This window comes from Stegodyphus dumicola, chromosome 3, assembly GCF_044657685.1.
Source record: "Stegodyphus dumicola isolate Sdum_Otavi_A_Nest chromosome 3, ASM4465768v1".
In the NCBI taxonomy this organism is placed as follows: Eukaryota; Metazoa; Arthropoda; class Arachnida; order Araneae; family Eresidae; genus Stegodyphus; species Stegodyphus dumicola.
Window position 1 is genome coordinate 211,751,146 of NC_140770.1, and position 17,242 is coordinate 211,768,387.

At 29.7% G+C, this 17,242-nt stretch overlaps 1 protein-coding gene across 2 annotated transcripts; it reads right to left on the reverse strand.

Moving 5' to 3' along the window:
- Positions 1-7: 7 nt before the first annotated feature.
- Positions 8-16,884, reverse strand: Cat (Catalase). Of its 2 annotated transcripts, XM_035363546.2 has the most exons (12): positions 16,716-16,884; positions 16,571-16,600; positions 13,341-13,474; positions 12,195-12,346; positions 11,849-12,030; positions 8,177-8,356; positions 5,072-5,263; positions 3,795-3,947; positions 3,551-3,689; positions 2,259-2,410; positions 771-926; positions 8-261 (listed from the first exon to the last, which is right to left on the reverse strand). In XM_035363546.2, exons 1-12 carry the CDS (start codon positions 16,767-16,769, stop codon positions 241-243), a joined length of 1,545 nt encoding a protein of 514 aa, XP_035219437.1. In that variant the 5' UTR covers positions 16,770-16,884; the 3' UTR covers positions 8-240. The 2 variants fall into 2 exon arrangements, with proteins under 2 accessions (XP_035219437.1, XP_035219438.1); XM_035363547.2 differs by lacking the exon at positions 16,571-16,600 and having other exon boundaries at positions 16,716-16,883.
- Positions 16,885-17,242: the final 358 nt, after the last annotated feature.

The window sequence follows — 17,242 nt, forward strand, 5'->3', positions numbered from 1 at the left end:
CAACAAGAATATGAAAAATATTTTTATTTGACGATCATAATTTACACATCATATCAAAAGAAAAATATAATGGTCCACATTATATAAGTGAGTTACTACAATGATTATCCTTAGAGCATCCATTCTGCCCATACATAAACTAAGATTCGATCAAGTCTCTAAATCAAAATAATTTGAAAATATGCTGCTTTAAAGCATAAAATATCACGTGAATAGAAACTCCAAAATTCTACAACTGCTTCAGATTTTTGCTCGCTCTGTCTGCAAAATAAAAAGCATTTCAAATATAATTTTATATTCAGAATTTATATATTTTGTAAATATTAGATTAAAATGTAAATCATAGAAATCTGTTTGTAAAAAGAATTTTAGATTTAAAAATTTAGAATTATTTTGTATCCTAATTTTAGTTTCAGAGATTTGTACAATATTCAAAATACAACGTATCTGTAAAGTGTGCTAATAAGTAGTTTTCTTCAAAGATTCATTTCAAATGAGGAAGTCATTAAAAAAAAACTGCCACATAATGAAACAATCAGTTGTAAGCTTAGTGTGTCAAAATTAACTTTGATCAGATAAAGATTTATCCACGGCTTAGCCTGGACAAGTCATTTATCCAACTTTGAAGCATAATATGGCCTCTTATTAAATCAGTATTTACATAGTTTTCCTATTCTAGATGAATATTAAAATAAAATTTACAATCTTCAATTAAACACAGCATTAAAAATAAAATGAAAAGTAAAAACATTTTTTTAAGACAAATTTACCTTTAATTTTTCAAGGCCTTCTTTAATTCGTTGTCCATATTCTGGATCAGCCTGACTGAAGTTCTTCACTGCCCTTTCTTGAATGAAATCCTTAGCATCAACAATGTGGTTCACAATGTTGCTCACTAAACGACTCTTTTCCTCAGCATTCAATACCTAAAACGTTAATATCTTTTAAGGAATAATACATAGTTATATATATATCAAATGAAGAAAAAAATTCAGCACACTAATTTTAAAACTAAAAAAATTATATATATATATATTTAGCATAAATCAGATTTCTTTTTAAGGGAGTTATTTCATGAAAACCAGAAGAAATTGAGGCATGTAAATATAAAGGGAACTAATAATTCAGTAAAGAATCTTAATGTGGGAGAATTATGTAAATTAGCTAGCTTTCTGCAGGATCCTTATAAAGTAATTAATATGCTAATTAGTTAAAAACCAAAAGTTCCTTGCCTTTACCTACAGTGGCCAGACATTTAAAACTGTGCAGGATAGTTTTGCATTTCCAAGTACTGTCTCCTGCTTCAGGGCGTGATATCTTGTTATTTAAAATATATTCTCAGATTTTGTAAGTATAGTTGGTACAAATTTTATTAGTGCTGGTCAGTATGATCATTAAGATGTTTTTGTGGGTTCAGAAGTATATTCAGTAATCAAATCATGCTTTTCTAGCTAGATGGTTTAGAAACTCCTGAGGTCAACACAAGGGGGGGGGACTGATTTCTAAAAGAAATTATGGATTTCTATTCCAATTGTACTCTATAATGAGAAAATGGAGGGAAATTAAATCATATGAAGAATTTTAAATGGCTAATTTTTTTAAAATATTGTAGAAAATAAACATGCAGAGGAAAGCTTAGTTTTCAACAGAAAATAATTTCATAGAGGATAATTATCTGGTAACAAATTATTTAATGAAATATTTAGAAAGATATGAAATACTCCAAAAATTAAATAACTGCATATTAAACTGAAAATGAACAAGATTTTTCTCATGATCAGAAAAGTTATGTTTCTTTCAAAGCTAAAATATAATATTTGCTGAAATCAACTACTACTGGGAATGATTGCACAACATAGCATATATTTTGATAACAAAAGCAGTGAAGACAATCACCTCTGAAAGTGCCAATTTTTTTTTTTAAATATACATAAATACTGGTTTAAAACATCACGAGTAAAGAATCATTCTCTAAAATCATCTTTCATATAATCATTTGGAACCATGATATATGTTTGGACAGTTTCAGTGCAATGTGCACAATTAAAAAAAGAAACCAAGAGTTTGAAATAGAAAAATTATGGTTTAAACAAAGTATTTTTTCCAGTTGCCAAAACTGGCTAAAATTTGCTTTGGGTTAAGATACTTCTGCATCTCAGAAACTCATAACACTCTTAGCAGCGTATCATTACAATAAAAAAACTGTTAGATATATGAATTTAGTTGTAAAAACAGTTTTGCTTTTTTTAATATCTTACATCTCGATAAAATATTCCAGGTTGAGTAAAATTATCTTCATCAGCACTGTTCCACCTATCAACATCACCACTGCATTTGAAAGATGTTTCTTTGTGTTTAGGATCATCAACAGGTCCACTGAAACTGTTAGGATAGTAATTTGGTGCACCATCTAAAACAATACAAAACAATTATTCCTTGTACAATACCACTTATAGAACAAAATGTTAGTTATAAAAAGAATTTTCCAAAAATTAAATAAAGCATTTTTAAATACACTTTTAAATGTTGTTTACATACAAACTACTTATTAAACAAACATGCTTTTTAAAAGACCACCTTGCACAGCCAACTGCCTGAAATACGTTATTTAAAAGGTACATATATATAATGATTTTAACAAGTTCAACTAATGTAATTTTGTGGATCCAGCTTTGAATTATTAACAACAAAGATGAACTTAAATTAAATTTGAAAGAAAAATATCTTACACCTTTCTTGAATGGCATTTGGTGCATGGAAGATAAAAATATTTTATTCAAGCAAGTAACAAAATATTTCTTTTCAATCCCTTTTTTTTATTAAATTTCAAAGCAAATATCCCATACTTTCTCGAATGGCAGCACAATGCTTTTCAATAACTGAATCTGTTAATCAAACGTTCATTAAATCTGCATACAATATGAAATAAATAAAAAAACAAATTCAAATATGTTTAAAGTCTATACCATGATAACTTAAACCAAACAAGCAGATAAGAAATGCATAAATGTAAAGACATTTGATTGAACATGAAAATTTTAGAATTCTGTCATCATGTACCTCTGGAATATACACATACTGAACAGAATATTTAAGGTTTCAAAATTTCCACTTTTTGTATTACATAAGCACAAAATTTGCTAAGAAATAGTAAGATTATATTGAGTACCAAATAATAAAACTATATTTTCTGAAATTCTATGTTTTTTTTAATATCAAATGCAGTATTACTTATATACATGCACTAATCAAGCATATCAAACTTCTGGAAATGACAATGTATGAGTAAGTTTCTCAACCGAAATGGAACTCATTGTCACTCAAATTATATGACAAAGAATTAATGAAATTCGCATTTTGTTACCGTGCAAATAACAAATTTCTTTGGTTTGTTTTATTATTCAATGCATATTAACTTACATATTTTCAAACACAGATTCTTAAAAGTAAGATCTTAAGATATTTATTAATAGATTTTATCATACTGCACATTTAGGCTAATATTGAAATCAAATTTTGATTTTATAACACATTAGCAACCTAGACTTACTTTGATTGTCATCAACACACTGAGGGCCATCCCTCTGGTAATTCTTTGGGCGTGCACGGTAAGGGCAGTTGACAGGAATTTGTAAAAAGTTTGTACCTAATCGATGCCTGTGTGTATCTGTGTAAGCAAATAATCTTCCCTAAAATTCAATAAAATTTCAGTATTAAATTTATATTCTTATAACATTTAGTACAGAAAAATGAATTCATATTATTATGTATCATGCAGCACTCAATTCCATTACCTGAAGCATTTTATCTGGGCTTGGTTCAATTCCAGGTACCATATGTGCAGGAGAAAATGCAAGTTGCTCAACATCTGCAAAGTAATTTTTGGGATTTCTGTTCAGAACGATTTTTCCAACTTTGATTAAAGGAAATTCTTTATGGGGCCAAATCTGTAAAATAAATTAATAAGGCTCAGATATTTGAATTCCAGCTTTGAAAACCGTAAGTGATTAATGAATAATTTAATTATTCAGTTGGTTAATGAAAAAATAAAAAACTCCTTATTACTTTTAATTTAATTTGATAAAACTCATTACTTTTAATTTAAGAATGAGTTAGTTTTGTTTTACATTTATTTTTATCTCTCAATACTCAATTATACAACAAGAAGTTTGTTAAATGCACAACAAAGAGTATCATTTATTTTCAAATTTAAACACACTCAAAGAAAACAAAAGCTTCACAAATTCACTATAAAACTTTTAGGTAGATGCATCCCACAATATCGTGCACAAAATGGCCAAGCTAAAATAATCTATGCAGATAGTTTTAATATTGTAAGCTTGCAATTATATTTTTCAAAACATTTTATTTCAATAAAATTATGTTCAATAATTTCTTAATGATTATACATTTTAATGTGAGAAAAATTAATAAATAACAATTCAGTCACTAACTGCTATACATACCGACTTTTCATGATCCCTCCTCCCCCAATAATGTTAGCCTTTTACAGTGTAATGGGAAACATGAATGCAGATATGGTACAAGTACCTTAACAGTTTTATTTTTTCACATCATCATGAAGCAAATATATGAAATTTTTTAACTTGTGAACATTTTATCGATTTAAAATCTTTCTCTGTTGGATCCATATAAAAAAATAACCTTTTCTTGTACATAACTCTGCCCAGCTTAGTGCTAACATAGTTTACATAAATCTAAAGCAATTTTCTATGTATGAAGAGAAATATTATGTCTATACATCTTTTAGGAAAGAAGTGTATATCTGTATTCAGTATTTTTTTTTAAAAAAGTTTAATTCTGCCTTTTCGAACAGAACACAAACATGTGTTCATCTTTAAATTTAAAAAAAGATAGAATAATGCAAATGCACAATTAATTGTGAACAAAATTAAAATGTTAATTCTTTTTAATGAAGATTTCCAGTATTTTTAAAGCTTTCACAGATAAAAAAGATATTTTGAAATTATACATTAAACTTAATGCAATAAAGAACACGGAAAACATATAAACAACACCACAAAAACAAGCATTCAGAAATTTCAGTCACCTTGGTTAAATCAAATGGGTTGAATTTCCATGTTTCTGCTTGTTTGAATGTCATAACTTGAATATACATGGTATAGGAAGGATAATCTCCAGCTTCAATTGCATTGTACAAATCCCGAATAGCATAGTCTGGATCAGAGCCGGCAAGTTCATTTGCTTTCTCAACAGGCACATTCTTAATTCCTTGATCAGTCTTTGAAAAAAAAAAAAAATCATTAAATAACGACAACAGATACTTTAATAAATTCATAAGTGACAAATTATTTAACATAAATTCATATGCATCATACAACAATATGGCAAATCAAAAAGCATTTTAAGTATCACAAATGTTTTGTATACACAGGGTGAGGCACAGAAACTTTTATAATGTAAAGAAGAATAATAGAAAAAATATTGTTGATACACATTTTCTTTTTTGGCAAGGAAAGAACATAATTTAAAATTTTAAATCTTGTAAATAAAATATCTTTAAGGTGGTGGTCACCATTCTCTATGCAGTAAGGAAATTGATTTCTAAAGTTCCCCTCTACATGTTCTATCATGTCTTCAGGAATTTGGACTGTCTCCTGAAAAATAACATTCTACAACTGAAACAGGTTTGCAGGGAAATGTTTCAAAACCTCTACCTTGAGGTATCCTCATAAAAAAAATCACAAGGCATTCGATTACCTTTATGACATATCACCTTACATCGAGACAAGCCCTCCAGGAAACACTGCCATCAAAGCTCAGGGTATGCGAGGAGTAATACTATCCTTTTGGAATCACACACTTTCTAAATTCATTTCTTCTACAGCTGATTTGAAAAAGTTTTGAATCATGTCTACATAGCATCATGAATTAACCGTAACTGCATGATCATCTTTCTAAAAAAAAATAAGGACCAATAACTCCATTTATAGACAATGCACATCATATTGTCACATTATCACACTGAAACAACCTCTTTACAACTTTACCACTCCAGTATGCTTATATATCCAGCTAGGTAAAAATGTGCCTGGTCACTAAAGAAGACAAGTGTGTCAAGGACTAATTTCCAATAAAGTTTTGCACATTATTATTCCAATTGCAGAAATTATCTGATGATAATTCTTGCACACTGCACATCTTGTAGAATGGAAGTTAATATGTTTGTGAAGAGTTCAATATGTTAAACAATTTGACAATGCTAGGGCAACTGGATGTTTGTAAGCAGAGCATTTCAGAAATTTTAAATTTGACTGTTGAATTGCCTCTATATTTTATGTGTTGTAATTGTCCATCATTGTCCTAGGGGTTTTTTCATTACACTTCATAGTGCTCTTAAGCACTCTACCCAAAAAATAATCTATTTCCAGATGGGAAACAGACCTCAGGGGAATTCTGAATTGACAATGGAATGCAGGCTACACCGCTATAAAAGAATGGTTGTTCGAAGGATGTTCCCCTCGTCCACTGTATGTTGGATACCGAGGGGTACCGAAAGAAACTTCCACAACTTTGACGTTCAGTCCCTGAACTTAATACTGAAGGGTATTGTCAGAAACTTCGACAACTGCGGCATTCACTGAGCCCCTACCTACTTTTCTATGACTGTCCTTCCATTCACAATCTTTGTCCAAAAGAAGGAAGCTTCTTTGCTCTATCCTATACAATATTCTGAAGAGTACTTAATTTAATACTTTCCATACTATTTAAAAACAGAAATATATTAGTTAACATGTTTAAGCATAAATAGTGATAAATTTTCAGTTTGTTTAATGTTGGATTGATCATAAAAGTTTAATTAGTTTTGGAAAAACTCACTATATGGATATAAAGTAGTTTGAACTTAGACATTAATTGGCACATATTAACTCAGAAAATGTATATGCAGCGATTTAAAAAATATTATTTTGTGGATGTGATTGAGTTCAGGAGAAAAGCACGAAATGACATGAATCAGAAAATGATACAGCACCATTTTAAGGAAAGTAACTTTAATTGTCAGTTGTCTGAAGATGAAGAATAATAGTCCAAATAAAACAACTAATATGAAATATATGCTAATGCCTTTACTTCTAAAGAACAGATAGAAACTCTGCTAGAGGCAAAAGTAAAGAATCATGGCTAATCTTTAACTGAATGAAAGTTTAAATAATTGATCATAATGCAGGAAATAACATGATGCTTGATTTACTAATGAAGTTCAAACTGAAAACAGCTCTCAAGTGATTAAAAAATAGGTATTCTTGGTAAAAAAAAAAAAAAAATAAATACCCAAATTATTTTTCTATTAAACATATGATTTATTTTCTGGGCTTGAAAATTTCAGTCACTGATTGTACTTGAGAAAAGGGGAGGGACAGATTTTTCTTATTTTGACTTATTACTACATTATCCATTAACTTACTTTTCTTTGCAACTTATAACCTTTTTAGTTTGTAGTATTAATAAATTGAAGTACTGCATTTCTATTTCAATACATTTTTAATAATAGAAATAAGAAAGTAAGAATGAGAAATAAGACTTGAATAAGAAAGTAAGTCAATTATGCAAATCAGTAAAACCATCATCAAAATCATTTTTAAGTCATCATGCAAATTCTTGACTACCATCACTGCAAAAGACGAGATTTCTAAACTCTCATTGATAATCTTAGGAAAGTTTCACTCCATTATTTATGACCTGAATGTCTCAAAAAGAGTGTTTTTTAAATTATGATAAGTGCTATATCACAACAAAGGATGGCTTTGTAATGAATTATATTTGTTACAAAGGATCCTTATATAAAGATGACTTCGTAATGGCTTATATTTATAGAAAACATGGCAAAGGGAACACAAAAATCTCTCTGCAATCAGTTCATTTTGATGTTAGAGATCAAACTATGATGTCCTTAGTTATTTGTAGACTTATTCAAAAATTGAAAAATTAAATACAGAAGTTAAATTTTGAAATAAAAAATACCATAATAAGTTTAAAATGAGTAGTGAGGGGGAATATACTAGTAAATATGGTATTCGGTTTTATAAAACATGAAATGAAAGAAAAGTTCAATTTATTTCTGGCTTCTGGCAAATATTTTCATTTGCCAGAAACCGTTATTCTCAAACAGATTATTAAAAGGTCTGATTTTCACCTTATAATGGAATTTACAGTAAACAGCTTCACCCTGAGCATTAACAAGCTTGAATGTGTGAGAACCATAACCATTCATGTGCCTGTAACCATCTGGAATACCTCTGTCCGAAAACAAGAAAGACACCTGGTGAGTCGATTCAGGCCGCAGAGTCAAGAAGTCCCAGAACATGTCCACATCCTAGATAAAAAAATTTTAAAAAAAAATTATCATTAACATAGGAAGAAAGACATATACATATTTAAATGACAGTTTCTAATACCTGTATTAATTTATAATAATTTAAACAAAGGACAAATAAGTTCAAAATCCTTGCAAGCTGCTATAATTCAAAAGTAATATTTACTAAATTCAAAACATAATCAAAGTAAATTCAAAATTATATTCACTAACAAAGTAATAATTTGTACAAAAAACACTTTTTTTTTTTTTTTTTAATTATTATTATTTTTAGTTTTAGTTTTTTAAAGCATTTGCAACAACAATAAAAAAAAATTTTTACCAATTGTTAATGTTAATCCATAAATTATGCTACCTTTGTAACGTAGTAATCTACCATTATTTCATGCATTAGAAATCACAAGAAGACTGCAAAACATTACACAGAGCTATAATTACCAGAAATTATAAAAGTGTAGAGTTCATCTTTTCCATGTGTAAAATTTCCCAACTTTTTCTTCTTTCTACAAACAGTTCAAACAGACAGGTCCAATTTAATTTTGATGTGTATTTTTTTAAACATGATTCTCATTTCATGTGGTTTAAGTGGAGAAAAATTCCAGTTCTCTTTTCACAGATTTTATTTTTATTTACCCTTTGAGTATAATTCTAAAAAATATGCTTACTCAAAATTTATTAAAGCTTATATTTATTATGATTACACTGTTTGAGGCTGATAAAAGATATTTGTAGTTCATTCATTTATCTTTCAGTTAATTAGTGCTTTATTCAGTTATGTAGTAACAAGTTTAGCAGAAATTTCAACCAACTTCCCTAGTTCCTGTCAGAAACTGTTTACAAATCTCTGACTGGACTACAGCTAAAAGTGACAGAACATCTTTATCTTATGATTATCAAAAGCAGTCCCCTAGAAGCATTGGAAACAAGCTCTTTGATTATAGATGAATGAGTTTTTCCCAGGACTTCCACTGTTTTCCAGTGGGATGGATGTGCATACACACATTAAGTTTGCACTGTGTTCTCAGAAGACATCATGAAATGCTTCCTGATTTATTGCACATTATCAGTCTTTGACTGGAAAAGGGGAGTGGGCATTGTATATTGAAAAAAAAATAAAAGAAAGCATTGATTTTGCCTATAACAGCCATGAAATGACTCATCGACTTGACAGAGAGTGCAATCTTCTTGCTGGCAAGAAAGGGAATTTCAGATTTGAACAAATCCCTGGAAGAAAATTTTTTTATTTGTTTTGTGACTTTTAACATATCAAAAATGCCTAAACAAAATGACTTAAGCCTGAAAGAAAAGGATAAATTGCTGAAAGATTATGATACATTTGGTAAATACAGCCAAGGAGAAGCAGCTTCTAAAATGGAGATTTCCAAAACAGCATTGAGCAATTTACTTAAAGAAATAAAATTTTATAAAGAACTAGTAAAAATGCAGATGTCTCAAGGAAGTGCAAAAGGGATAGAAAATGGAGAGATTCTGAAACTGCTCTTCTAGAATGGGTTCAAGCTACAAGACTAAAAAATATTTCAGTTTATAGAGCTTTTAATCAAAAAGCTGTAGAATTTGCTAAAACGCTAGGAGAAAAACTTTCTGCCAGCTGATGGATGGCTCACAAGATGAGAAGAGCAAAATAATATTGTTTATCAAAAATTACATAATGGGAAGCAAGGCGCAGATTTTGGATGAAAAAAATGAATAAAAGACATTTCACCCAGGCTTCTAAAAGAATACAAGCACATGATAGTTATTATGCAGATGAAACTGGTCTGTTCTACAGAGCATGACTGAAGCAGACATCAATATTTAAGTGTGAAACATCAGCTGGTTAAGAAATTAAAAGAATTAGTTAATGTATTATTAATATGCAATATGGATACGACAATTAAAAAAAGATGTCAATGGATATTGAAAAGAATAGAAAACATTGATGTTTAAAAAGAAGTCAAGAATTAACCTATAATTTACAACAAGAGCTCATGGATGAAAAACAGTATTTTTACTGATTTCCTTTTGAAATGGGACAGAGAACTCCACCCCCCCCCAAAAAAAAACACTTTACTGTTATATAACTGTTTTGTACACCATTTTGATATCGTTCTGAAAAACATTCAATATATTTCTTCCTGCAAATATGACTTCTATCATTCGGTCATTAGGTCAAGGTATTATAACAGCTTCTACATGTAATTAAAGAAAATGAGTCATCTCCCCCCCCCCCGAAAAAAAAATATAAAATTGAATCTTGTGAAAATGTAAATACTTTAAAGGAGATAACAAACTAGATATATTTGCTAGAGTCTGCATCTTACAGTCAGTGCATGGAAAGCAACCTCCCAGAACATAGAAACTGCCTTAGAAAATATGATTTTCATTTAGAAGCCACAAAAGAATTGCAAACTATTTTTAATATTTCGGACATCAATGAGAGAAATAACAAAGATTTATTTTTAGAATACCTTCTACAATTGATGATAATACTGAGACAGCATATGAAAACACCGACTACAAAATTACAGTAAGTGTTAAAAGAGCTGCAGAAATTGAAACTGACAATGAAAGTGACTACATGCCAACATCAGCTGAATCGAGAAAATCGCTGCAAACTCTAAGAACTCTTGAACTGAAAGGTGGAAATCAGAAAAGCTACCAATAGTTTTATGAACTTGAAAATACAATTGAAAAAATGTTGAAAAACAATGCAAAACAAATACAGATAGAAGAGTTCTTTTTAAAAGTTTTTAAAAAATAAAAAATTAATTTCCAAGTTTCGTTTATAGTTTAATTTTAGCATTAATTTTTAATTAATAATTTAGGTCTTAATTATTAGCTACTATTTTACTAAATAAGTTTAAAGCTAATACCGTGAAACCGCCATTTATTAAACTCAGCCACTTAATAAACTCAATATGTTTGGAATGGAAATAATTTAATAATTGGCAGGTGCTACACATAATTTCCCAATTCAGTTCAACTACTGGAATGTGAATGCATAAGGCAAAATTTTTGAGTAAATAAAGCGATTTCATTTCTCATACACAATATCTATTGCAAGAGAGTGATAATGAAAAAAATCTAATAAGTAGCCATGTATACATAATATATTTCTTTGCATTTCTGCATCCATGAATTAGTATTTCAAGAATGATAATTTATGTCCCCAGATACTGAAAACTACATTTATAGAGAATAATTTACTTTTCATATATTTATGAAACAAATATGCACAAATAAAAATTATATTTAAAAGTAAAATTTTCATGTTTTGATACGATTTGCTAGGAAATCATTTATTATTTGTAGTGGGTTTTCATCTATCATGTAAAAAAAATAATTAAATGTATACAATCTTAGTGAAAATTATTATTTAATTCTTATGCATATGCTTTGACTTAAAAGATTTGTTTTTGAATGATAATTAGTCTTTTTTTTAATATAATATTTGCTATCAGTTTACTGTTAGATAGGAATTCTGCACCCTACTTTTAAATGAGTAACAGGATTTCGTTTCTGGGTATGGATGAAACTTGGAAACAACAAGGCATCTCTGATGAAAAATATGGGAGTGTTGTTTCCAACCAGATCCCAGTTTCCTTCTTCAGTATAGAATTTGACAGCAAAACCTCTGGGATCACGAACTGTGTCAGCAGAACCAGATTCTCCACCTGTTAAAATTTCAAGAAATATTTTTTACTAGTATTGCAAAAATTCATTATTACACATATAACATATATATATATATATATATATAATACTTCACAGGCTTAAGTTGGATCAAAAGGAATAAAAATATACCCCTCTGTGGTACATAAAGAAATTTTGTACTCACCAACTGTGGAGAATCTAACTGCAAGTGGAGTTCTTTTTCCTACTTCACTAAAGATTTTAGCTTTGCAATATTTTGTAATGTCATGCGTTACTTCAAAATATCCAAAAGCACCAGCTCCTTTAGCATGAACAACTCTCTCTGGTATTCTTTCCCTATTAAAAAAAATCTCAACAATTTGACAGACATAATAATTTTTTAACATAATTTTTTAAACATTAAAATTTTAAAATGTAATAAAAGTTTTCAGTTATTTTCATTAATTAGAATTTTTAAATCATATGGTTGCATACCCATTATTTAAAACACACTTGTATCCCATAATTTATAAAACTCACTCAACTGGAGAATCCTGAATCATGTAGGGGGAATTCTTAACATGCATATGGATTTACTAATTTTTGAATGAATTTTTAATATTAAAAATTTAGAAAAATTAGGATTATGTATGCCGGGGAAGGACAAAACACAATGTCTGAATAATTAATTGCAGAGAAGGTGTGATAAGGTATTTCACCCTGACGAGTCCCCATTGTCTCAATGAATTTTCAGTTGTTCATTTTCCTAAAATCAACTAAAATTTTTACTCATTTTGAATGTAATTTTAAATTGCATTTGCTCTGCTTTAACTGCTAGTTCTTCCTTGACAGACAGGAGATTTCCTTTACCTAATTTACTTCACTTCTTCGTTACCTTTTGAGTTTCATTTATTTTCATTTTTTTAATTTTCTAAATGTTAGTAATTTTAAATTTTATTAAATTATACTGCATTGACCTTTATTGGAGACGGTGCACAAATTGCATTGTTTATCAGGTTTAACTTTAGACTTCACAGTGAAATTCTTAACTTTTTGGCTAAATATGCACTTATATTTATTTTTAATTTCATTATATTGTTTATATATATAAAATATTCTATAATTATACAAAAATACATAAATTTATTTTTCTGTTTAATTAAAGAATTTAATTTTAAATTTCATTACAAATGAAAATGTTAAACTAAATTACAAACAAGTAAGCTGCAACATATACATGAATAATTACACTTATAAAAAGTTACAAAGTTTTGTAAAATGCAGCAGTTTATATCTTAATTATATCTTACAGATAAAATAATGATATAATACTATTCTCGCTTCTACAAACCTATCAAAGTGTGCCATTTCTTCCAAATAGACCACATCTTGAAGAAGCACAGGTCCTCTTTCACCTATGGTCATAGAATTTAACTTGTCACCTATGGGGCATCCTGAAGCTGTTGTCAAAACCTCACTCTTTCCCTATGAATTATGAAACTATATTTAAAACAAAAAGGCAGCAAAACATATGTGACAGAAATACTTTAGGTTTGATAAAGCATTTGGTTTGAATACAAGTAAGTGGTTATCAAAATAATGGAAATGCTAAGTAATGATATTATTGGTTTTGCAAATTTTTTCTATGCATAAAATAATTAAATACTAAAATTCATACATCTTTCTACACGTGGGTTCTGGATATATTTATTACTTACTGTGGATGTAAATGTAATGGGGACATCTCATATAGCATACATTTAATGGCATGAACTCTTTATTATCACACGAACAAAGCTAATAGTTTACACAAAAATATGACCTTATTATTATTACGCTTAGCATACAGTGCGTTGCTTTCATTACCATCACATCCTCTTCTGTTTTAAGAAACGTGAGAGAGAGACAATGCACGCCATTCGATTGAAGTGTGCATCCATGGTGTTCATCAATCATCACACCAAGATTATTATTTTTTAATTTTATAATTAGCGGATGTATTGTTACATTGCTGTTTTGCTGCAGATAGTGACTTAGATCAGACCTTAGACTTTAAACGCTCTAAATCAATTATTCCCATCTGAATGAAATATGAGTAGTAGAGTAACAAATACTTCTTGAGTTACAGTATCAGCGAGTGACTACTGCTTCTATCTGTATGGCTTGCACCGGAGAGCACCTAGAGTCTCTTATTTTAGTAGGTCTCAAAATTATCCTTCAATTCTTTATAATCCTGTTTATACTTGATAAAAACAAGAAAAATAAATGCCAGAACCTTCTAAAAGACCATTCTACCTTGGGTCCACAACACTCTTAATCAAATCCTGAGTAGCATCTAAAGTCACAATAGTATACATTCAAGGTGAAACATGCTTTGTACAAGAACAGTAGATGAAAAAGCAAGATGAGCAAAAAAGGCCCATGGGCAGCAAAGCATATCAAATCTAGATGAGAAAGGATGACAGCCATCAAATTAATTACAAAGCACAAATGATATTAGCAGTCAAGTAAGATGCCTATTCTACAACGAACTTAGCAGTCATCTTGCTGTTTTTCTCTAGGTCTCATTATCATCCTAAAAGGAAAGACAACTATCATAAGCTTTGGTGATATTTTACTCAACTAAATCTATAAAGATATGTGGAAGGTGACAAGTTTATGGATAAAAACTTTCCTATTCACATAACCAAATCTTGCAGTCGTGAGCTGAAGAGCATGCCAATAAAAGATTCCTTTTCTTCCAATATGCATCCAAACCAAAATCAGATACATTAAAAACTAGTAGAAATGTTCATGTATAATGAATATAAAAGGCAGCCTTCTATGCAGAATTTTCCGGCCATAACTCTGAGAGGGTTAAAGTTTCTCAAGCACATGCCCTTGGCCTTGTAATAATGGTATTAGATATCCTTTGAACACAATCTGTTGTCACCAACTGAATAGGCATTAAAATACTTAGTTATATATCTGCTGCAATGCATGAAACTGTTAATTACAACTCATCAAAAAACTAGAAAGCACACTGGTAGTGATTCAAGACTTTGCTCAAATTCCAGTCACTGAATTTACTGAACATCATTCAAAAATCCTTATTTGTAAAAATTTTGACCACTAGGTTGCAATTTGCATTCTGAAAGCTTCCAAGGAATAAAAAAAAGCATTTATATACCATCACATAACTAGAGCTTAGACAATCACACGCAAAAGGTTGACAGATTTAATTTCGTACAATTCTTTAAAATGGGTTTTGTTAAAAAAATGCTGAGGTAATAAAAGTGTTTCAGCTTGGCTTATATTGCCGTTTTTGGCCCAGAATCAGTTCTGATAACCCCTCCCAAATCTTCTTAGTGCCCACAGATGGATGATAATGCCCATATTACAAAATTGCAGTTTAAAACAAAGAAATATATAAAAATGAGAAAACTGCACTTTTAAATGCAATTTTAAGATTAACAACCTATTAAATGAAGATAGACAACATAAAAAGATTTTAACAAAATATGTTCTAATTATGACAATGGATCCACCAGCGGCTGAGTGGTTAAAGCTGCTGAACGTTGGTAGTTTGGTTCAGGGTCCGAGTTCAGGTGAACAGGCTCGTTGCATGGATGTTTTTGTGGTTTTCCCCATGAATGAAGCATACCTCCCTTTCTGTGTATCGGCTAATGGCAGAGCACACAATAAAAAATTTAGATTATCACAGTAGTGCAACATTTACACAATACATTTTTTAATACACAAACAATTCAGATCCACAAATTATTAAATAACTTTTTAAAAAATTTTGTCAGAAACTTGATAAAAGTTTGCTTCTTAAGTCAAATAGTATCTCAAGTTTGGGCTGTAATACTGTTTTTTTCATTACAGTTCACCAGATGTTTGGATGTGTTCATAGTGAAGGCAACTGAGTATTGAGATTGAAATTTCATTCATAAAATTTCACAATGAAAATACAATAAATTAAGTATAATTTAAATCTAATGGTTAGGGATCTGGCAAAATGTGAAAAAGGCCCTTATGAAAAAATAAATAAATAAAATAAATAAATGGCCGTACATAATACTTCAGGTTATTGTTTTTTAATAATCCATTTCAAAAACTTTATAAATTAGATCAAAAATCTTCAAAAATGTTATTCAGCACTAAGAAATTTCTGGCTTCAATGTTCAAAAGTGAACATTCCGATCCAGAATTTCAATGTGGGTAAGACAGCAGAACGGAACATAATAAGGAGCTCAATATCATAATACAAGGAAGAAAAAGTCAGATCTGTTATTCAGTAATTACTGCGAAAATATTCTCAGGGAAAGTCCTTTTAAACAGGTGGGATAAGAATTATAAACAAATGTAATCACTTATAATTTCGGAATACATTTAAATTTATATGCAAGGAAGGAAAAAAAAAACTTTCTGAAAATTAACAGAGCTATTTTAATCTGGATTACATTCATAAAAACCCGCAAACTTTTCAAAACGTGACCATTCCCCTTTTTTACATTAAATCGTAAAATTGCGCATATATACATTTCTCTGTAATTTTCAACATACAATTATTAAAAAAAAGTTGAATACTAATAATACCTGTGCATACTTTCTGTTTAACTTCAATTCCTTAATGGCAGCATGAAAAAAATCAGTTACAAAATAAGTGAATTATTCATATAACTGAAGTTTGAAACCAGTTTTTAAATCGCCATTAAAACAACTGGGAATTACATTTTCTTACCTTCAGTGATTCTTTGAAATCGTTCAACTGTTCAGCAGCCTTGTCCCTAGGCATGTTGAAGTAAAAACGGACACTTCTTTGTTAAACTTGAATTTAACGCAATCAAACTAAAATTATACAATCAACAAAATTGCCTTAGTTTCCCGCTTCGGAACCTAGTCGCTTAGTGATCAAAGCACCGATGCGGCGATCTGTTAAAATCTCGAATTCTTGGGTTGCTACAAACCAAGGTTCGTAGAAAGAAACCTTTCTACTAGTCCGTGCTACAAACGCTCGCCAAGCGGCGGGTGCTGATCGCCAAATATACACTGTCAGTAGCTTCCTGTATTCAGAAATTTGTTTAATTTCCGAAGGAAAACGTGGCATATTTTTCTAAATTGCTTAACGGTGATAACTCAGGTTTCTCAAGTAATAATTCGATGAATGAATAGACTAAAATTTGCGGTATTCCCTCTTTTTTAATTCCATATTTCAATGATATTAAGTGATAAACAACATGAATATTAATTTAATTCAATCTCCCTCAA

Coding starts and splice junctions, on each gene's coding strand:
- Cat (XM_035363546.2), bottom strand. CDS start 16,769: ATGCCTAGGGACAAGGCTGCTGAACAGTTGAACGATTTCAAAGAATCA. Junction 13,475..16,570: donor TAAACAGAAAGTATGCACAG/GTATTATTAGTA, acceptor CATAATTCATAG/GGAAAGAGTGAGGTTTTGAC. Junction 2,411..3,550: donor GTGTGTTGATGACAATCAAA/GTAAGTCTAGGT, acceptor GTATTGTTTTAG/ATGGTGCACCAAATTACTAT.